General features: G+C 44.8%; 1 protein-coding gene across 4 annotated transcripts; it reads right to left on the bottom strand.

Moving 5' to 3' along the window:
- Positions 1 to 311: 311 nt before the first annotated feature.
- On the bottom strand, positions 312 to 22,899 carry LOC145859559 (DCC-interacting protein 13-alpha). Of its 4 annotated transcripts, none has more exons than XM_082959454.1 (22): positions 22,723 to 22,899; positions 21,333 to 21,464; positions 17,585 to 17,644; positions 17,121 to 17,192; positions 16,654 to 16,741; positions 16,312 to 16,353; positions 16,138 to 16,196; positions 15,864 to 16,010; positions 15,570 to 15,652; positions 15,229 to 15,387; positions 11,501 to 11,689; positions 7,315 to 7,357; positions 7,135 to 7,191; positions 6,834 to 6,925; positions 4,493 to 4,678; positions 2,359 to 2,411; positions 2,062 to 2,236; positions 1,908 to 1,944; positions 1,531 to 1,677; positions 1,161 to 1,211; positions 973 to 1,062; positions 312 to 754 (listed from the first exon to the last, which is right to left on the bottom strand). In XM_082959454.1, the coding sequence occupies exons 1-22, from the start codon at positions 22,774 to 22,776 to the stop codon at positions 599 to 601; spliced, it is 2,172 nt and encodes a 723-aa protein (XP_082815580.1). In that variant the 5' UTR covers positions 22,777 to 22,899; the 3' UTR covers positions 312 to 598. The 4 variants fall into 4 exon arrangements, with proteins under 4 accessions (XP_082815580.1, XP_082815581.1, XP_082815582.1 ...); XM_082959455.1 differs by having other exon boundaries at positions 2,359 to 2,408; XM_082959456.1 differs by having other exon boundaries at positions 21,366 to 21,464.
- Positions 22,900 to 23,139: the final 240 nt, after the last annotated feature.

Raw genomic sequence — 23,139 nt, 5'->3', positions numbered from 1 at the left:
TGAATACAAGTACCAGTATATAATACATGATTTACATATGGAGGATGAGAAAGATCCAGAAGGATTCTTTGTGTGTTCAGTCATTCACACATTTCTCCTCTTCTTTTGTTAGTTTAGTGGGGTCTTAATCCATCTTTGTTTAACGTTATAAAGTCTATTTGTAATCCAACTCCTCTGTAAAACAAGATAGGAGCCAGAGAAAAGCCCATAGAGGCTAAGCCGAGGCCCAGGGTTGAGGAGCCAAGGAACCAACTCCCGCTCTAACTGTGCATTTTCACCGGATAGTACTTTGTAGTAAGACATCGCCAAGCTTGTTCAGTTGTCTGTTCAGAAAAGAACATTGGCTCAACATAGGTGACTTTTTTTATTTATTTAACTAGGCAAGTCAGTTAAGAACAAATTCTTATTTACAGTAACGGCCTATCACGGCCAAACCCTAACGATCCTGGGCCAATTGTGCCCGCCCTATGGGCCAAAAATCACACCAACAATTGCTCAAAGTCTGCTCACGTCGTCTCCTTCCTTTGAAGATGACCGATTTCCGGTACTTTGATGGTCCAAAGTAGTATCTGGTGAAAGGTCTTTCCCTTCCATTCTGTTAGGCCTCCGACTCTCCCTTCTCCCGCCCCTCCACTCCTGCATCACTGTCCTCTGATTGGCTTTTGCTCAGCACCAGGAACTGCCCATCAGCACTAGGAGCAGGGGGGGTGGGGCGACTGGAGGCTGCGATTAAACGGCTCTGTTCCTCCAGGTCCTGTGGGTTCAGTCAACTTAATTGACTCATCAATTAATCAATGAATCATTCAGTTTACTGTAACATGAGTGAACACAGATGGTAATACAGTTATGATTATAGACCAAGAACTGATCAAGATAGGCATTGATCTATAAGTCAACAAGAATAGGATAAATACTATATTATACATTTTTTTGGAACAGAAATGTATTGATTTGCTGGGACACTGACGCCACCTTTTCAATCTGTTTCTGTTTACTCAGCTCCTCCTGCTGTTTCTCCTTGGCCTTGTCCTGCTCCTCCTTCTTCTCTGTAGCTTTGCGATCCTGAATCAGCAAAACAATTGTCAAGGTCCCACACGAGTAGCTAAGATTCATCTTAAAATCTTAAATTAATTCCACTAAAACAGTCTCACATGTCTTACCATCTCTGAGTGGAAAGCGATCTGTTTGGCCAGCCCAACACTGTCACATATCTGAAAGGAGAACACAACAACATGCACTCAGAGAATGTAAATGTAAATAACAAGAAATTAACACAGGGAACAGTAGACACATGCAAATGTCTTCCTTTTGTCACAACATGAAAACTATAAACCGTTTTAACTGATAGTGCCATCACTATACAGACACAATATGCTTATTGCTAGAGTCAAGACTTGTTCCAAACCATGAAAACATATTTACATGTGTGGCTGACCAGGAAAAACTCCAGGCCCTAGTTATAGCCTGTAACTACTGGCCCTACCAACACATCATGTTAGAACAAAGGCTACACAGCAGAGCAGAACTTACCTTCTCCCCATCATTGTTGGACTCAAAGATATAGCAGACGGTGACAGCTCGTCCGTCCACCCTGCCTTCTGCAGTCTGCAGGACGAATCCAAACAGACGCTTGTTCTCCTGGTGGGACGAACACACCACCACACTGGAAAGAGGGAACTTGGGGAGGGGAGAATTAAAACAAGAAGTCATGTCTAATGTCGAGTCTAGACAGGTGTTGTGTCAGTGATGATAGGTCAATAACCTCTAGACAGGTGTTGTGTCAGTGATGATTGACTTGACCTATCAGTAATGCAACTGAAGAAATTATATAACTTACCATCAGTGAATAGAATGATAGATAAACAGAAACATGTTTTAGTGGAGGTAGTGTGAGAGGGAGGACCTACCCTCAGCCGTGTGACTTGTGTCTGAGGATCGATGAGCCTGAAAACCACAAAATATCACACACAGGCAAATCTATTGACTGTAAGAGCATGCTTTTAATTATGTCACACATAAAAAACAACCGCATGCACATCACTCATAGAGCATATGTCTCACTTGAGGCACTCGCAGGTGACCAGCAGGTGAGACTCAGTCATCCTGAAGATGTTATGTATGGCCCTGGCTGCTAGGATCTGTCTCATGGTCTCATAGATGACGTCAGAGCTGTCTGCATTCTTCACCTCCATAGAACCAAGGAAACGCACAATGAACAGCTGGTGCAGGATGGAGTCTGGATGGACACACAGACAGAGAGAGAGAGAGAGGGTGACACACACGCAGACAATGGCATGAACACAGACACAGCAAGACAGACCTGACACAGACAGATAGCCAGACAGAGAGAGACAGTACCTTCACTCGCCTCAGGTGGAGTGTCTCCTGATTCACCAAACGGGTTGGTCCTTCTTTCAGAAACGGGGAGAAAACAAACACAAAAACAAAAATATCAATTAATGTGACTGTTTTCGTTTCAATATAGCTTAAATCAGGGGCGCAACTTTCTGAAATTGCATTTTTATCATTGGAATGTGATATAAAACGAGGCAACGGTGTGCTTTAGGACCATGTGGATGCCTCCGAGCGGTTGGGTATGCTGTTTGGAGTAGAGGTCGGCCGATTATAATTTTTCAACGCCGATACCGATTATTGCAGGACCAAAAGGGCCGATACCGATTAAATCGGCCGGTTTCTTTGTTTTATTTATTTGTAATCATGACAATTACAACAATACTGAATGAACACTTATTTTAACTTAATATAATACATAAATAAATAATGATACATGTTCAATTTGGTTTAAATAATGCAAAAACAAAGTGTTGGAGAAGAAAGTAAAAGCGCAATATGTGCCATGTAAGAAAGCTAATGTTTAAGTGCCTTGCTCAGAACATGGGAACATATGAAAGCTGGTGGTTCCTTTTAACGTGAGTCTTCAATATTCCCAGGTAAGAAGTTTTAGGTTGTAGTTATTATAGGAATTATAGGACTATTTCTCTCTATACGATTTGTATTTCATATACCTTTGACTATTGGATGTTCTTATAGGCACTTTAGTATTGCCAGTGTAACAGTATAGCTTCCATCCCACTCCTCGCTCCTACCTGGACTCGAACCAGGAACACATCGACAACAGCCACCCTCGAAGCAACGTTACCCATGTAGAGGAAGGGGAACAACTACTCCAAGTCTCAGAGCGAGTGACGTGTGAAACGCTATTAGCGCGCACCCCGCTAACTAATTAGCCATTTCACATCAGTTACACCAGCCTAATCTTGGGAGTGGACAGGCTTGAAGTCATAAACAGGGCAATGCATTGCGAAGAGCTGCTGGCAAAACGCAGTAAAGTGCTGTTTGAATGAATGCTTACGAGCCTGCTGCTGCCTACCACTGCTCAGTCAGACTGCTCTATCAAATCATAGACTTAATTATAACATAACAACACACAGAAATACGAGCCTCAGGTCATTAATATGGTCGAATCCGGAAACTATCATCTCAAAAACAAACCATTTTTTCTTTCAGTGAAATACGGAACCGGTCCGTATTTTATCTAACGGGTGGTATCCCTAAGTCTAAATATTCCTGTTACATCGCACAACCTTCAATGGTATGTCATAATTACGTAAAATTCTGGCAAATTAGTTCGCAACGAGCCAGGCAATGAACGCAAGAGCAGTGACACAATTTCATGTTAGCGGGCAATATTAACTAAATATGCAGGTTTAAAAATATATACTTCTGTATTGATTTTAAAGAAAGGCATTGATGTTTATGGTTAGGTATATTGGTGCAACGACAGTGCTTTTTTCACAAATGCGCTTGTTAAAATCATCACCCGTTTGTCGAAGTAGGCTGTGATTCGAAATTAACAGGCACCGCATCGATTATATGCAACGCAGGACACGTTAGATAAACTAGTAATATCATCAACCATGTGTAGTTAACTAGTGATTATGTTAAGATTGATAGTTTTTTATAAGATAAGTTTAATGCTAGCTAGCAACTTACCTTGGCTTCTTGCTGCCCTCGCGTAACAGGTAGTCAGCCTGCCATGCAGGGTCCTCGTGGAGTGCAATGTAAGGCAGGTGGTTAGAGCGTTGGACTAGTAACCGAATGTTGCAAAAACGAACCCCCCTGAACAAGGCAGTTAACCCCCGTTCCTAGGCCGTCATTGAAAATAAGAATGTGTTCTCAATCTGACTTGCCTAGTTAAAAAAAAAAAAAAAAAATAGGCAAATCAGTGGCCAAAAATACCAATTACCGATTGTTATGAAAACTTGAAATCGGCCCTAATTAACCGGCCATTCCGATTAATCGGTCGACCTCTAGTTTTGAGTGTTTATCCAACTGTATAATAAAAAAAAAATAAAAAAAAGAACTTCTCCCCCCACTTCTAAAACCAAAGTTTCGCCCCTAGCTTGAACATATAACAGGGGCTCGTCTTGCCTATACATCGTTTGGAAAACCCTGGTTAGTTAGTACCGACCTGCCCTGTCCCGCAGCCTTGGCCTGGCCTGCGTACTCCTCGCTGACTGGAGAGATGATGTCAAACTGGATGGGCGTGTCAGGAGCCACCAGGGAGTCCAATGAGAGGACAGAGAGGGCCGGGGAGGCTGTCTCAGAGCCCGCTGAGCTCACACTGCTGGTTCGCGCTGCCCGGGATCGCCCTTGTCTATACAGGAGAGATGGAGGTTAGAGATAGATGGAGGTCAGAGGGAGATGGAGGTCAGAGAGGTTAGAGAGAGATGGAGGTTAGAGAGAGATGGACGTTGAAGAGAGATGGAGGTTAGAGAGGTTAGAGAGAGATGGACGTTGAAGAGAGATGGAGGTTAGAGAGGTTAGAGAGAGATGGACGTTGAAGAGAGATGGAGGTTAGAGAGGTTAGAGAGAGATGGACGTTGAAGAGAGATGGAGGTTAGAGAGGTTAGAGAGAGATGGACGTTGAAGAGAGATGGAGGTTAGAGAGGTTAGAGAGAGATGGACGTTGAAGAGAGATGGAGGTTAGAGAGGTTAGAGAGAGATGGACGTTGAAGAGAGATGGAGGTTAGAGAGGTTAGAGAGAGATGGACGTTGAAGAGAGATGGAGGTTAGAGAAAGATGGAGGTTAGAGAGGTTAGAGGAAGATGGAGGTTAGAGAGGTTAGAGAGAGATGGTGGTACGAGAGAGAGATGGTGGTACGAGAGAGAGATGGTGGTACGAGAGAGAGAGATGGTGGTACGAGAGAGAGAGATGGTGGTACGAGAGAGAGAGATGGACAGAGAGAGATGGTGGTACGAGAGAGATGGTGGTACGAGAGAGATGGTGGTACGAGAGAGATGGACAGAGAGAGATGGTGGTACGAGAGAGATGGACAGAGAGAGATGGTGGTACGAGAGAGATGGACAGAGAGAGATGGTGGTAGGAGAGAGATGGACAGAGAGAGATGGTGGTACGAGAGAGATGGACAGAGAGAGATGGTGGTACGAGAGAGATGGACAGAGAGAGATGGTGGTACGAGAGAGATGGTGGTACGAGAGAGATGGTGGTACGACAGAGATGGAGGTACGACAGAGATGGACAGAGAGAGATGGTGGTACGAGAGAGATGGACAGAGAGAGATGGTGGTACGAGAGAGATGGACAGAGAGAGATGGTGGTACGAGAGAGATGGACAGAGAGAGATGGTGGTACGAGAGAGATGGACAGAGAGAGATGGTGGTACGAGAGAGATGGACAGAGAGAGATGGTGGTACGAGAGAGATGGACAGAGAGAGATGGTGGTACGAGAGAGATGGACAGAGAGAGATGGTGGTACGAGAGAGATGGACAGAGAGAGATGGTGGTACGAGAGAGATGGACAGAGAGAGATGGTGGTACGAGAGAGATGGACAGAGAGAGATGGTGGTACGAGAGAGATGGACAGAGAGAGATGGTGGTACGAGAGAGATGGACAGAGAGAGATGGTGGTACGAGAGAGATGGACAGAGAGAGATGGTGGTACGAGAGAGATGGACAGAGAGAGATGGTGGTACGAGAGAGATGGACAGAGAGAGATGGTGGTACGAGAGAGATGGACAGAGAGAGATGGTGGTACGAGAGAGATGGACAGAGAGAGATGGTGGTACGAGAGAGATGGACAGAGAGAGATGGACAGAGAGAGATGGTGGTACGACAGAGATGGACAGAGAGAGATGGTGGTACGAGAGAGATGGTGGTACGAGAGAGATGGTGGTACGAGAGAGATGGTGGTACGAGAGAGATGGACAGAGAGAGATGGTGGTACGAGAGAGATGGACAGAGAGAGATGGTGGTACGAGAGAGATGGACAGAGAGAGATGGTGGTACGAGAGAGATGGACAGAGAGAGATGGTGGTACGAGAGAGATGGACAGAGAGATGGTGGTACGAGCGAGATGGACAGAGAGAGATGGTGGTACGAGCGAGATGGACAGAGAGATGGTGGTACGAGCGAGATGGACAGAGAGAGATGGTGGTACGAGCGAGATGGACAGAGAGAGATGGTGGTACGACAGAGATGGACAGAGAGATGGTGGTACGACAGAGATGGACAGAGAGATGGTGGTACGACAGAGATGGACAGAGAGATGGTGGTACGAGAGAGATGGACAGAGAGGTGGAGATTAGAGAGTTGGACAGAATGCAATATCATGACACCTCTAACTAGAGTAGGGTTTGTCTTAATTTAACTTACTACAGTAGGGTTTACCTTGGTTAGTCTTGATTATGTAACCACTTTATAGGCTAGAGTAGTTATCGGCAATACACTACCAAGGCCAGGAAAAACTCCTGGCTCTAATAATAATGAAGTCTCTATGATTCAGAAACCCACGTGCTCGGCCGCATACTCTCATGCCTCTGCTGGAAGGAGGGAGACGGTGTCACAGCCTCAAGAGCTGATTGGTTCACTCTGGCTGCAATTTCCTGCCAATAGAAAGAGGGCATTTCAGCAATGAGGAAATGTGCTTGACAACAGCTCGGCAACAAAGGGAGGTGGGAGACGAGACTCACATCACAGACATCCAGCATTGTCTGAAGGAATGTCACACCATAGGGCTCACAGCTCTAATTATAGATGACAGATCGAATGAGGATGTAAGAGAAGGGTTTTCCAGTGATTTCCGGCTACTCACCTCTGGGTTCTCACTCAGATATATCCTCTTTGAGATGTTGTTTATAGTTGCAATCCACTAAGGGAGGAGAGGAGCACAGGACAGCGTTATTAGGAGATGCACGAATTCCATGTCTGTCTGGTGTATTTATACAATACATAAATAATTGTACAATACATTAGACTAAAACTGTTGTCTCACCTCTTCACAGTCCTTCCTGCTATCTGCCTGCAATATGGCCACCCTGAAACAAAGACAAAGCACCTCTCACTTCAGTGAAAATAGTTACTAAGTTCTAAAGGTTCATAATCAAATCAAAATGTATTTGTCACATGCGCCGAATACAACAGGTGTAGACCTTAACGTGAAATGCTTACTTACAAGCCCCTAACCAACAATGCAGTTAAGAAAATATTTACTAAATAAACTAAAGGAATACAAAAAAGGTAACAATAATGAGGCTATATACAGATGCCAGGTCAATGTGCAGGGATACAGGTTAGTTGAGGTAATATGTACATGTAAGTAGGGGTAAAGTGAGATAAATAGATAAAACAGTGAGTAGCAGCAGAGGACAAAACAGATGGGGGGGGGGGGTGTCAAAGTAAATAGTTCGGTGGCCATTTGATAAATTGTTCAGCAGTCTTATGGCTTGGAGGTAGAGGCTGTTAAGGAGCCTTCTGGACCTAGACTTGGCGCTCGTTTGCCGTGCAGTAGCAGAGAGAACTGTCTAAGACTTGGGTGACTGGAGCCTTTGACCATTTTTTGGGCCTTCCTCTGACACCGCCAAGTATATAGGTCCTGGATGGCAGGAAGCTTGGCCCCAGTGATGTACTGGGCCATACACACTACCCTCTGTAGCGCCTCACGGTCAGATGCCGAGCAGTTGACATACCAGGCAGTAATGCAACCGGTCAGGATGCTCTCGATGGTGCAGCTGTAGAACTTTTTGAGGATCTGGGGAACCATGCCAAAAAAATTATAATCTGTCACAGGAAGAGGTGTTGTCGTGCCCTTCACAACTTTCTTGGTGTGTTTGGACCATTATAGTTTGTTGGTGATGTGGACACCAAGGAACTTGAAACTCTCGACCCGCTCCACTATAGCCCCAATGTGAATGGGGGCGTGTTCGGCCCTCCTTTTCCTGTAGTCCACAATCATCTCCTTAGTCTTGCTCACATTGAGTGAGAGGTTGATGTCCTGGCACCACACTGCCAGGTCTCTGACCTCCTCACTATAGGCTCTATCATTGTCAGTGTTCAGGCCTCCCACTGTTGTGTTGTCAGCAAACTTAATGATGGTGTTCGAGTCGTGCTTGGCAACGCAGTCGTGGGTGAACAGGGAGTACAGGAGGGGACTAAGTGCACACCCATGAGGGGCCCCCGTGTTGAGGATCAGTGTGGCAGATGTGTTGTTGCCTACCCTTACCAACTGGGGCGGCCTGTTAGGAAGTCCAGGATCCAGTTGCAGAGGGATGTGCTTAGTCCCAGGGTCCTTAGCTTAGTGACGAGCTTCATGAGCACTATGGTGTTGAACGCAGAGCTGTAGTCAATGAACAGCACTCTCACATAGGTGTTCCTTTTTTCCAGGTGGGAAAGAGCAGTGTGGAGTGCGATTGAGATTGCGTCATCTGTGGATCTGTTGGGGTGGTATGCGAATTGGAATGGGTCTAGGGTTTCCGGGATGATGGTGTTGATGTGAGCCATGACCAGCCTTTCAAAGCACTTCATGGCTACCGACGTGAATGCTATGGGGCAGTAGTCATTTAGGCAGGTTACCTTCGCTTTTTTGGGCACAGGGACTATAGCCGTCTGCTTGAAACATGTAGGTATTACAGACTCAGACAGAGAGAGGTTGAAAATGTTAGTGAAGACACTTGCCAGTTGGTCAGCGCATACTCTGAGTACACGTCCTGCTAATCCGTCTGGTCCCGCGGCCTTGTGAATGTTGACCTGTTTAAAAGGTCTTACTCACATCGGCTACGGAGAGCGTAATCGCAGTTGTCTGGGAACAGCTGGTGCTCTCATGCATGCTTCAGTGTTGCTTGCCTCGAAGAGAGCATAAAAGGCATTTAGCCCGTCTGGTAGGCTCGCGTCACTGGGCAGCTCGCGGCTGGGTTTCCATTTGTAGTCCGTAATAGTTTGCAAGCCCTGCCACATCCGACGAGCATCAGAGCTGGTGTAGTATTATTCAATCTTAGTCCTGTATTGATACTGGCCTGTTTTATGGTTCGTCTGAGGGCATAGCAAGATTTCTTATAAGTGTCCGGATTCGTGTCCCGCTCCTTAAAAGCGGCAGCTTTAGCCTTTAGCTCGGTGCGGATGTTGCCTGTAATCCATGGCTTCTGGTTGGGATATGTACGTACGGTCACTGTAGGAACGACGTTGTCAATGCACTTAATCAATGAATATTTGTACTTATTATGAATCCCCATTAGCTGCTGCCAAAGCAGCAGCTACTCTTCCTGGGGTCCAGCAAAATTAAGGCAGTTTATACAATTTTAAAACATTACAATACATTCACAACACACTGTGTGCCCTCAGGCCCCTACTCCACCACTACCACATATCTACAGTACTAAATCCATGTGTATGTATAGTGAGTATGTTATCGTGTGTGTGTGTGTGTGTGTATGCATATGTCTGTGCCAATGTTTGTGTTGCTTCACAATCCCCGCTGTTCCATTTTTAAATCTAATTTTACTGCTTGCGTCAGTTACTTGATGTGGAATAGAGTTCCATGTAGTCATGGCTCTATCTAGTACTGTGTGCCTCCCATAGTCTGTTCTGGACTTGGGGACTGTGAAGAGATCTCTTGTGGCATGTCTTGTGGGGTATGCATGGGCACCGAGCTGTCTGTCTAAACTACTGGCACACAGCTCGGTGCATTCAACATGTCAATACTTCTCATAAATAAAAGTAGCGATGAAGTCAATCTCTCCTTCCACTTTCAGCCAGGAGAGATTGACATGCATATTATTAATATTAGCTCTCTGTGTACATCCAAGGGCCAGCCATGCTGCCCTGTTGAGCCAATTGCAATTTTCCTAAGTCCTTTTTTGTGGCACCTGACCACTGAATAGTAGTCAAGGTGCGACAAAACAAGGGCCTGTAGGACCTGCCTTGTTGATAAGTGTTGTTAAGAAGGCAGAGCATCGCTTTATTATAGACAGACTTCTCCCCATCTTAGTTACTACTGCAGCAATAAGTTTAATAATATACTCCTCAATACCATTGGATGAATCCCGGAACATATTCCAGTCGGTGTTTGCAAAACAGTCCTGTAGCATAGCATCCGCATTATCTGACCACTTCCGTATTGAAGCGAGTCACTGGTACTTCCTGCTTTAGTGTTTGCTTGTTAGCAGGAATCAGGAGGATATAATTATGGTCAGATTTGCCAACTGGAGGGCGAGGGAGAACTATGTATGCGTCTCTGTGTGTAGAGTAAAGGTGGTCTATAGTTTTTTTCCCTCTGGTTGCACATGTGACATGCTGGTAGAAATTAGGTAAAAACTGATTTAAGTTTGCCTACATTAAAGTCCTCGGCCACTGGGAGTGCCGCTTCTGGACGAGCATTTTCTTGTATGCTTATGGCCTTATATAGCTTGTTGAGTGCGGTCTTATTGCCAGCATCAATTTGTGGTGGTATATAGACGGCTGTGAAAAATATAGATGAAAAGTCTCTTGGTAGATAGTGTGTTCTACAGCTTATCATGAGGTACTCTATCTTAGGCGAGCAATACTTTGAGACTACCTCAATATTAGACATCGCGCACCAGTTGTTATTGAGAAATAGACACCTCCCCCTACCCCTCGTCTTACCGGACGTAGCTGTTCTGTCCTGCCGATGCACAGAAAACCCAGCCAACTGTATATTATCTGTGTCAACGTTCAGCCACGACTCGTGAAACATAAGATATTACAGTTAATGTCCCGTTGGTAGGATAGTCTCGAACGGAGCTCATCCAGTTTATTCTCCCGTGATTGCACTCTGGCCAAAAGAACGGATGGTAGAGGCGGGTTACCCACTCACCGACATATTCTTACAAGGCACCCTGATCTGAGCCCGCTGTATTTCCTTCATGCGAATGACCGGGACTCGGCCTTGTCCGGGAGCAACATTATATCCTATGCGTCAGATTTATTAAAGAAAAAAAATCTTCGTCCAGTTTGAGGTGAGTAATCGCTGTTCTGATATCCAGAAGCTATTTTCGGTCATAAGAGGCAGAAACATTATGTACAAAATAAGTTACAAACAATGCGAAAAAAAACTAAATGGCACAATTGGTTAGGAGCCCGTAAAACGGCGGCCATCCCCGCCGGCGCCATACTTCTTCATTAGCTGGTATAACTGGTTTATAAAGCTTTAATATGTAGTCATTTACTTCTTGCCGTCAAAGGATGTGATCTGGAAGCAGAAGCGTCGGTCCTCACAGTCCACGGCCATGACAGAGCAATTATCAATGTCCATGACCAGACCCCCAGCTACATGCCCTCGTGCCTGGCCCATCAGGTTCCCTCCCTGGGTGAAGAAGTACTGCCGGTCCCAGGAGGAAGACACTAGGCCTGTTTTACTGGGCGGACACATTCAGAAGAGAAAAAGGAAAAGCATGGTTAAAACGTGTTGTTGTTCTGATGCAGGCCTTTTGGGCCCAAAACTAACGTCAACGTTTTTCATTACAAATTAATAGGGGGGGATATATATATAGTGGGGGGGAAAGTACACTGCTCAAAAAAATAAAGGGAACACTTAAACAACACAATGTAACTCCAAGTCAATCACACTTCTGTGAAATCAAACTGTCCACTTAGGAAGCAACACTGATTGACAATAAATGTCACATGCTGTTGTGCAAATGGAATAGACAACAGGTGGAAATTATAGGCAATTAGCAAGACACCCCCAATAAAGGAGTGGTTCTGCAGGTGGGGACCACAGACCACTTCTCAGTTCCAATGCTTCCTGGCTGATGTTTTGGTCACTTTTGAATGCTGGCGGTGCTTTCACTCTAGTGGTAGCATGAGACGGAGTCTACAACCCACACAAGTGGCTCAGGTAGTGCAGCTCATCCAGGATGGCACATCAATGTGAGCTGTGGCAAGAAGGTTTGCTGTATCTGTCAGCGTAGTGTCCAGAGCATGGAGGCGCTAACAGGAGACAGGCCAGCACATCAGGAGATGTGGAGGAGGCCGTAGGAGGGCAACAACCCAGCAGCAGGACCGCTACCTCCGCCTTTGTGCAAGGAGGAGCAGGAGGAGCACTGCCAGAGCCCTACAAAATGACCTCCAGCAGGCCACAAATGTGCATGTGTCTGCTCAAACGGTCAGAAACAGATTCCATGAGGGTGGTATGAGGGCCTGACGTCCACAGGTGGGGGTTGTGCTTACAGCCCAACACCGTGCAGGACGTTTGGCATTTGCCAGAGAACACCAAGATTGGCAAATTCGCCACTGGCGCCCTGTGCTCTTCACAGATGAAAGCAGGTTCACACTGAGCACATGTGACAGAGTCTGGAGACGCCGTGGAGAACGTTCTGCTGCCTGCAACATCCTCCAGCATGACCGGTTTGGCGGTGGGTCAGTCATGGTGTGGGGTGGCAATTCTTTGGGGGGCCGCACAGCCCTCCATGTGCTCGCCAGAGGTAGCCTGACTGCCATTAGGTACCGAGATGAGATCCTCAGACCCCTTGTGAGACCATATGCTGGTGCGGTTGGCCCTGGGTTCCTCCTAATGCAAGACAATGCTAGACCTCATGTGGCTGGAGTGTGTCAGCAGTTCCTGCAAGAGGAAGGCATTGATGCTATGGACTGGCCCGCCCGTTCCCCAGACCTGAATCCAATTGAGCACATCTGGGACATCATGTCTCGCTCCATCCACCAACGCCACGTTGCACCACAGACTGTCCAGGAGTTGGCGGATGCTTTAGTCCAGGTCTGGGAGGAGATCCCTCAGGAGACCATCCGCCACCTCATCAGGAGCATGCCCAGGCATTGTAGGGAGGTCATACAGGCACGTGGAGGCCACACACACTACTGAGCCTCATTTTGACTTGTTTTAAGGACATTACATCAAAGTTGGATCAGCCTGTAGTGTGGTTTTCCACTTTAATTTTGAGTGTGACTCCAAATCCAGACCTCCATGGGTTGATAAATTGGATTTCCATTGATTATTTTTGTGTGATTTTGTTATCAGCACATTCAACTATGTAAAGAAAAAAGTATTTAATAAGATTATTTCTTTCATTCAGATCTAGGATGTGTTGTTTAAGTGTTCCCTTTATTTTTTTGAGCAGTATATTTGACCCCCTGCTGATTTTGTACGTTTGCCCACTTACAAAGAAATGATCAGTCTATAATTTTAATAGTAGGTTTATTTGAACAGTGAGAGACAGAACAACAAAAAAATCCAGAAAAACACATGTCAAAAATGTTATAAAATGATTTGCATTTTAATGAGGGAAATAAGTATTTGACCCCTCTGTAAAACATGACTTAGTACTTGGTGGCAAAACCTTGTTGGCAATCACAGAGGTCAGACGTTTCTTGTAGTTGGCCACCAGCTTTGCACACATCTCAGGAGGGATTTTGTCCCACTCCTCTTTGCAGATCTTCTCCAAGTCATTAAGGTTTCGAGGCTGACGTTTGGCAACTCGAACCTTCAGCTCCCTCCACAGATTTTCTATGGGATTAAGGTCTGGAGACTGGCTAGGCCACTCCAGGACCTTAATGTGCTTCTTCTTGAGCCACTCCTTTGTTGCCTTGGCCGTGTGTTTTGGGTCATTGTCATGCTGGAATACCCATCCATGACCCATTTTCAATGCCCTGGCTGAGGGAAGGAGGTTCTCACCCAAGATTTGACGGTACATGGCCCCGTCCATCGTCCCTTTGATGCGGTGAAGTTGTCCTGTCTCCTTAGCAGAAAAACACCCCCAAAGCATAATGTTTCCACCTCCATGTTTGACGGTGGAGATGGTGTTCTTGGGGTCATAGGCAGCATTCCTCCTCCTCCAAACACGGCGAGTTGAGTTGATGTCAAAGAGCTCCATTTTGGTCTCATCTGACCACAACACTTTCACCCAGTTGTCCTCTGAATCATTCAGATGTTCATTGGCAAACTTCAGACGGGCATGTATATGTATTCTTGAGCAGGGGGACCTTGCGGGCGCTGCAGGATTTCAGTCCTTCGTGGCGTAATGTGTTAACAATTGTTTTCTTGGTGACTATGGTCCCAGCTGCCTTAAGATCATTGACAAGATCCTCCCGTGTAGTTCTGGGCTGATTCCTCACCGTTCTCATGATCATTGCAACTCCATGAGTTGAGACCTTGCATGGAGCCCCAGGCCGAGGGAGATTGACAGTTATTTTGTGTTTCTTCGATTTGCGAATAATCGCACCAAATGTTGTCACCTTCTCACCAAGCTGCTTAGCGATGGTCTTGTAGCCCATTCCAGCCTTGTGTAGGTCTACAATCTTGTCCCTGACATCCTTGGAGAGCTTTTTGGTCTTGGCCATGGTGGAGAGTTTGGAATCTGATTGATTGATTGCTTCTGTGGACAGGTGTCTTTTTTACAGGTAAAAATCTGCGGTTAGGAGCACTCCCTTTAAGAGTGTGCTCCTAATCTCAGCTCGTTACCTGTATAAAAGACACCTGGGAGCCAGAAATCTTTCTGATTGAGAGGGGGTCAAATACTTATTTCCCTCATTAAAATGCAAATCAATTTATAACATTTCTAACATGCGTTTTTCTGGATATTTTTGTTGTTATTCTGTCTCTTACTGTTCAAATAAGCCTACCATTAAAATTATAGACTGATCCTTGCTTTGTCAGTGGGCAAACGTACAAAATCAGCTGGGGATCAAATACTTCCCCCCCCCACTGTGTGTGTGTGTGTGTGTGTGTGTGTGTGTGTGTGTGATATATTTATAAAATAATAAAAATGTCAAGCAAGCGTTATGAACATCTTCAATAAAAGCTGTGGCCAGAGACAAAACTGCTGTCCTACTGTAGCTTGATATGGACTAACTTCAGTGGATTGATTTGAATGTATACATTTGTTGAGGTAGCCACTGCCAGGCTTGTGTGTGTGTCTAGTGTGTGACAGTGCTGTCTTACTTGCGTCTGTTGAGGTAGCCGGCCTTGCGTGTGAGGTTGCGGTTGACAGGAACCTGGCTGGGGTCGGGGTCTGGCATGTAGAGGAGGTCACTGGCCTGCTCCAAGTCCTGGATGGTCTGTTGCATTACATCTACCTCACCATCCATCTCCCTGCGGACACTGGACACAACCACACACAAAATTACACACGCCCAGCCTTAAACACACTGCATGCAATATAGCAATAATTCAATTTGGCCTAACAGAAGGCAATATGGAGCTACCACCATTGCTTACAACTATCCAATCTTCTCAGATCTCTACAAATCCCTAGGGGCTAGGAGATTCAGGTTGAAGCTTACTTCTGAACGCTGGTTCCTATGTTGGTGAGGAAGTCTTCCCACTGCTGGGTGAGGTTCTCTGATCCCAGCTTGAAAAAGCTGATCTGAGAGATACAGACATGCTGATCAGAACATATACTGGAGACAGAGAGAACGAGATACAGAGAGAGACAGACAGAGACAGAGAGAGAGAGACAGACAGAGAGACAGACAGAGAGACAGACAGAGACAGAGAGAGAGAGAGACAGACAGAGAGACAGAGAGAGAGAGAGAGAGAGAGAGAGAGGAGGAGGTAGTAAGGTTGTTGTACAATACCTGTGCCTGCATATACCCCAGCAGCGGCTCCAGAATGGCGATCTTCTTCTTGTACTGCAGAGTGTTGAGGGCTAGGAAGTAGTGCATCATGGTCTGGTGATGCTTCTTCCTGGAGGTATACACATCCTCCATCACTTCGCCCTTCACCTGAAGAGAAGACACGCACACAAAATGTCAGGTTTAATTTGGTGAGACAGTTATTGTTAGAACAAGGTAATCTTATAATAATGAACTTCTCCAAAAAATAATATGTTCCCAAAAACAAACCCTGTACCTTCTCGTTGTCCCTCCTTTTAGAGAGACGGCTGTATCGGTTGATGGCCATGTCATGATCTGTAGACAGAAAAATGGCATGAGTGGTTATTACAATTACAACATGGGCTCATGAAATCATACCATGTCACAACAATCATTTATTTTCATGTTTTACTGAGTAGTTCGCACTCACCATCGCTGGCTATCTGGAATACTTCCTTCAGAGTCAGTATCTCTGTATGGGAGGGAAAGATGGTTAACATCCATTTCAACTATCTGTTCACATTCTGCCCCAAGTCAACTTTACAAAGTGCCAGACGTTGGTCTAGGCTAGTGATAGTGCAGCACAGCCACCTTCGGACTACATGTGCCCTTGGACACAGAGATCCTATTAAATTATATTTATTTAATATGATTTTTTTATGTAATTCTATGCCCTTGTCATCCCTGTGATGTGTCTCCAGCTCTCATAACTGTATTTATCTCTATATAAACAGTATTAAAAAAAAAAGGGGGGAATGGAACTTAGTCTTACCTTTTAAGTCCCTCTCCTTAAACTGGGTGATAGGGAACATCATGGCGTCAGCCAGCTGAGTGGAGAGGACTGCATGACAGGAACTCAGCTGTGGGAGAGAAGAAAGGCCAGTTACGTTATTGAATCTCCTCAATCTCCTCAGTGAAATGTGTCTCATCACAGAGGAGAGCTGGGAGAACTTAGCGAGAAGGAAGAGAGAGGTAAATACAGAGTGAAGGAAGGAAGGAAGGAAGGGAGGGGTTTAAATTAAGATTGAAAGAGTATGTAGAGTGAAGGATCGGAGAGGTTAAGACAGAGAGATGGAAGAGGTTAAGATGGACAGAAAGATGGAAGAAGTTAAAGTGCAGTGTGAGAGTGTGTTTATAGTGTAATTAAAGAAGGTAAAGGTTAAGACAATGTAATCCTATGTGAGCAGCAGCGTGCCACAGTGAGGAGGAGGAGGATGAGGGCAGAGCAGCAGTTCTCACCTCGTCTATGACTTTGGCAAAATGCTGCAGGGTGGAGCTCATGACCTCGTCGTCGCTGCAAAGAGGGAAGCGCTGCAAAGACAGGCCAAAGTCCTAATGCATTTTCCATTTATATTTTAGTCGTTTGACAGACGCTCTTATCCAGAGGGACCTACAATCAGAGCATTCAACTAATGTTCTAAACAAACGGGTTTCTTAGAAGATGCATGAGAAAGAGAAATGCAAGCATTTCCTGATTGGAAGAAAATTAACTAGGCCCTAGTTTCTTTCCTGGTCAGGTCACGTTGTAAAACAAAACTCTGGGCCCTAATGATAATACCATAACTGACAAGGTGTTTTTATGCTTCACCTGGTCCTAGTAGTGCATTAACGTGCCATAGAAAACATAATGGACAGTTCAAAGGGAAATCCATCACCACCAATACCTCTATCATTGCAAGCATGTTGACATTGTGAGAACATACCTGTTTCTCATACTCCTTCAGAAGTTTGGAGGTGAGATGGGTGGCAGCACTCAACTCATTCTGAAAAGGAGAAAAGCAAATGTAGTTTTACCAACTGTAGGAGCAACTACTTATTATTGTGTGTTTGTCTGCTTTGCCTTAACTACATATGAGGTCGTCTGGAAAATTTCTCTCATTTGTAAAATTTTTTGAATAGTACAAATACAGTCGGAAAGTATTTCAGACCCGTTGACTTTTTCCACATTTTGTCATGTTACAGTCTTGTTCTAAAATTAATTAATATATTTTTCCTCATCAATCTACACACAAAACCCCATAACCACAAAGCAAAAAGTTTTTTTTTTTGCAAATGTATTAATGATAACTGAAATATCACATTTACATAAGTATTCAGACCATTTACTCAATACTTTGTTGAAGCACCTTTGGCAGAGATTAAGCCTCGGGGTCTTCTTGGGTATGACGCTACCAGCTTGGTGCAACTGTATTTGGGGAGTTTCTCCCATTTGTCTCTGCAGATCCTCTCCAGCTCTGGCAGGTTGGATGGGGAGCGTTGCTGCACAGCTATGTTCAGGTCTTTCCAGAGATGTTCGAAAGGGTTCAAGTCTGGTCTCTGGCAGGGCCACTCAAGGACATTCAGAGACTTGTCCCGAAGCCACTCCTGCATTATCTTGGCTGTCTGCTTAGGGTCATTGACCTGTTGGAAGGTGAACCTTCTCTCCAGTCTGAGGTCCTGAGCACTCTGGAGCAGGTTTTCATCAAGGATCTCTCTGTACTTTGCTCCGTTCATCTTTCCCTCGATCCTAACTATTCTCCCAGTACCTGCCGCTGAAAACAATCCCCACAGCATGATGCTGCCACCACCATACTTCACCGTACGGATGGTGCCAGGTTTCCTCCAGACATGATGCTAGGCACTCAGGCCAAAGAGTTCAATCTTGGTTTCATCAGACCAGATAATCTTGTTTCTCATGGTCTGAGAGTCTTTTAAGGCAAACTGTCATGGGCCTTTTACTTAGGAGTGGCTTCCGTCTGACCACTCTACCATAAAGGCCTGATTGATGGAGTGCTGCAGAGATGGTTGTCCTTCTGGAGCGTTCTCCCATTTCCACAGAGGAACTCTGGAGCTCTGTCAGAGTGACCATCGGGTTCTTGGTCCCCTCCCTGACAAAGGCCTTTCTCCCACGATTGCTCAGTTTGGCCAGGTGGCCAGCTCTAGGAAGAGTCTTGGTGGTTCCAAACTTCTTTCATTTAAGAATGATGGAGGCCCCTGCGTTCTTGGGATCTCCAATGCTGCAGAATTTTTTTTATACCCTTCCCCAGATCTGTGCCTCGACACAATCCTGTCTCGGAACTCCACGGACAATATATATATCAGTGCCTTCAGAAAGTATTCACACCCCTTGTCTTTCTCCACATTTTGTTGAGTTATAGCCTGTCAAACACAGATTCAACCACAAAGACCAGGTTTCGAACGGTGAAGTTATTAATTACACGCCACCCAGAGCCCAGAACTTTGGATGGCGTATCAATACACCCAGTCACTACAAAGATTTCACCATGAGGACAATGGTGACTTTAAACAGTTGAGTTTATTGGCTGTGATAGGTGAAAACTGAGGATGGATCAACACTGTAGTTACTCCACAATACAAATGACAGAGTGAAAAGAAGGAAGCCTGTCAGAATACAAATATTTCAATACATGCATCCTGTTTGCAATAAGGCACTAAAGTAAAACCGCAGAAAATGTTGCAAAGAAATGAACTATGTCCTAAATACAAAGTGTTATGTTTGGGGCAAATCCAACACAACACATCCCTGAGTACCACTCTTTATGTCATGGGTATGCTTGTCTTTGCCAAGGACTAGGGAGTATTTTTTATTTATTTAAAGAAACAGAATAGAGCTAAGCACAGGCAAAATCCTTCAGGAAAACCTGGTTCAGCCTGCTTTCCAACAGACACTGGGAGACAAATTCCTCTTTCAGCAGGACAATAACCTAAAACACAAGGCCAAATCTACACCGGAGTTACTTACCAAAACAACATTGAATGATCCTGATTGGCCTAGTTACAGTTTTGACTTAAATCTACTTGAAAATCTATGGAAAGACTTGAAAATGGCTGTCAAACAATGATCAACAACCAACATGACAGAGCTTGAAGACTCAGACAGACTCACAGCTGTAATTGCTGCCAAAGGTGATTCTAACATCTAAAATGTAAATGTAAATGTCTAACATGTACACTCAGGGGTGTGAAAACTTATGGAAATGAGATATCTGTATTTCATTTTCAATAAATTTGCAAACATTTCTAAAAACATGTTTTCACTTTGTCATTATGGGATCTTTTATGTAGATGGTTAAGATAAAAAATTGTTTTTTTTTAAAATCCATTTTGAATTCAGGGTGTAACACAATAAAATGTAGAATAAGTCAAAGGATATGAATACTTTCTGAAGGCACCGTATTTTGTACAGACAATAATGAAAATCAATTATGGGTCTACATCTTAATATTGCTCCCAGCATTGATCAAAGCTAAGAATGTTTATATTATTGATCTGACTGAGTTCTAATTGTGCCTGCCTCCTTGCCAACGAGTAGAATCATGGACAGGGGTTTATTCATTATGTTCGCTTACGCCTCCTGCATTTGCCTCCCGGATTTGCCTTTTTGGCAGCACATTCACTATCCTTTCGCAGCACAGGCCAGGGGCCTGAGACGTGATATGAACTCCCCGCCTCGCATTCGGCTCAGTTAGGAAACTTGAGACACTGCTGAAAGTATGCTTGCGAGATGCTGGACAAAAGGCAGTTTTAAAACCATCCTGCGATTAATACAGTGTTTACAGACATCCCCAAAACAACCAAAAACCAACTCTCAGAGAACGAGTGCACAACTGGTAAATAGTCGCTTAATAATATGTCAGTGAGTCAGGGGGCTAGCTGCCAGCAGAGACATATTGCAATAATGTTGAAGGGCTCTGGCTAGTATTACTTAGCCAGCTAGAAGAATGAAGTAAGAAGCAAAAGCGAACGTTAAACTGAGCCTATCTCAGCAGTAGCAAAAAGTTCTCATAATAACGTTGCTCTACAGAGAGTACCGAGACAGACAGTGATGCAGTGCCCAGTAGTGAAGCAGGCTGCAATGCATGCAGAAGGGGGGGAGCAAAGGAAACAGAGGTTACCAAACTTGGGGTCAGAGCCCCATGTGGGGTCCCCTGAGAAAATCTGTACTAATCTTATCAAACAAATTAGGGGGGGAAAAAACATAAGTTTCAATACGAACATCTCCACGTGGCCTATGTTCCCTAAAGGCCGACATTAAAATATAACATGCAATCAACATCCAAACAATACAGTTCTGAAAATGTCATACGTTTTTGTTTTCGTCTCCAATGCTACGTGTCAGTGTGAATCATTTCTCATATTCCCCCCCCTTTCAGGGGTATGATGTTACAATTGTATAGCTAATAGGCTCTGTGTTTGTTGATGGACTGAGGTGAATGAAACTACAGCAGCCAAGGTGATAATGGCTGGGGGCATTTTTGCTTGTTTTTGCTGTTCCCCAAATAGCATTTAAAAAACATTTTATTGTGTAGAAATGCAGTAAATGAGCTTCAACTTTCAAAAATGCCAGGACCTCACCAAAACTCTGGTTACAGCCCTGTTTGTATGAGTGTGTGCTTGCTTGTTAAAAATAAATAAAAATAAAAATAAAAATAAAAAAGCTGGCACACTAACTGGCATGAACTGATCCCAGAGCTCATTGCTCACTTGTGCATCGTAGATTCTGTTCATGGCCTGGAAGAGCTTCTGGGAGTAGTTGGATATTGCAGCCGCATCCTCCTCGAACACACCGAGCAGGGAGCGCGTCTGGCAACAGGGAGAGAAAGACAATAGATGAAGGAACCACTCATCTAAGGAAAAATTCAGGTTAGGCCTACCCGAAAGATGATGGCACACTTATGTCACCGTTTGGCAAGGCTAATCTGGTCCCAGATCTGTGGCTTTAGCCAATCCCTCTGACTATTGTGTTCATCCCACACATCAGAGGTGGCCTCCTGGAAAGCGACCCTTCATCAAGATTATGTTTAGCTGAATCAAGTGTGTACTGTGTAGGTTGCACAGGGCAGGATAAAGAAGAATGCATGCCCAGTAGCTATCCAGGAGGCGGGCCCCAGACACCTCAGACTAGGTCAGGGACATGTCATGTCAGTGGGTGCAAGCTAGTGATCAACACTCTGGAACTGGTCTCATAGGTATGTGTTGCTGCATTCTGTCAGGGGAGAGAGCCTCAGCCATAGAAATAGAATGGATTGGAATATAATTAAATAGTATTTTCTATGGCCTCAGTCCCCTGACACTGCTGGACAAGCCTGTTCTGCAACAGACAGTAATGGTTCTTATGACTACTGGACATGCAAGCAGTTTTGTTGGATACTGTATCTAGGCTATATACCGTTGCTGAAAGAGGGATTCATTAATGCCAACAAATACAAAGCTAGGTCTAAAGAACATTTAACATTCACTGTACAAGTGCAGCTCTCATAGACAAGCCAAATACCATTTATAAAAGGCCTAGCAGCTATGGTCAGATAGCCAACCCATCAAAATCCAGTGGTTTGCAGCTAGGGAAGTAGTTCGCTAGCTAGCCAATAACCTCGTCTCTAGATTCTGGGGAAGTAGCGGTGTTTACTCAACTCCACGATAGGGAGGAAGTGGTGCACCCAGCCAGCCAGCCAGAGCCAGGACGGTTACGTAGTTTGACCGACTAATTTATGTGTTCAATATCATCAACAACAAGGGTGTGATGTGTGCCATGGCATTGTCTCAAAAGAAATCCATTATCTAACTAGCGTTATTTTTATCAGGTGGTGCAAAGGCCGATAATGCAAAAATAGCTACTACCATTGACAGCTGGCTAAATATCATGAAGCAGTTTCGCTAGTTTGCCTGGGGACCAGACATATTAGATTTGAAGAGGCCACCTATCACCTTATGACAGCTCTTTATTTGACGCTTGCTCTAGCGAGCTAACATGGCTGGCTAACATTCGCTGCGCTCTTCCACACCACAAAGACAACAGGGAGCTACAGTAGCTAGCAGGCTACAGAGCATAGTTTGAGATTACCTGCGGACTGTCCTCGAATGTCTCCTCGATCGGTAATTTATCTATTCCAGGCATGGCTATAGCTAGCTATTTCAAGTCGTACGAATGTGAACTGTAATCGGTCAATAAGAAATGAAATAGCTAGCCTATCACTCCCACTGAATGTTTTCCCTTTAGATCAACCTCCACACACAGCTCATAAACATGCGGATATCCCGCCTTTTAGAACGATTATGATTGGATAAAGTATTTATCGACAGATTCCATTGGTTCCTTGGTGCTATGCAAAGAAATACATTTTGTCTCAATTCAACCTCTGCCCATAAACGATTACCAGTCTGTTGTCAGAGCCAAAAATGCCACCACCCCCTGTGTGGTTACGAAGGTGGGTGGCTATGTCCGAACAGTCTTTGATGACTTTCCACGTTCAATTAGTCT

The sequence above is a fragment of the Salmo salar genome, chromosome 12 (assembly GCF_965601325.2).
Source record: "Salmo salar chromosome 12, fSalSal1, whole genome shotgun sequence".
In the NCBI taxonomy this organism is placed as follows: domain Eukaryota; kingdom Metazoa; phylum Chordata; class Actinopteri; order Salmoniformes; family Salmonidae; genus Salmo; species Salmo salar.
The sequence above is the reverse complement of the archived record's forward strand: the minus strand, read 5'-3'. Positions and strand labels throughout refer to the sequence as shown.

What these genes read in the sequence shown, in the direction of transcription:
- LOC145859559 (XM_082959454.1), bottom strand. Translation starts at nt 22,776, where the DNA reads ATGCCTGGAATAGATAAATTACCGATCGAGGAGACATTCGAGGACAGT. An exon ending in TGAAGGAGTATGAGAAACAG is followed by an intron (nt 17,193 to 17,584) that starts GTATGTTCTCAC and finishes CTGTCTTTGCAG; the next exon opens with CGCTTCCCTCTTTGCAGCGA. An exon ending in CCAACAATGATGGGGAGAAG is followed by an intron (nt 1,212 to 1,530) that starts GTAAGTTCTGCT and finishes TTCTCCTTTCAG; the next exon opens with ATATGTGACAGTGTTGGGCT.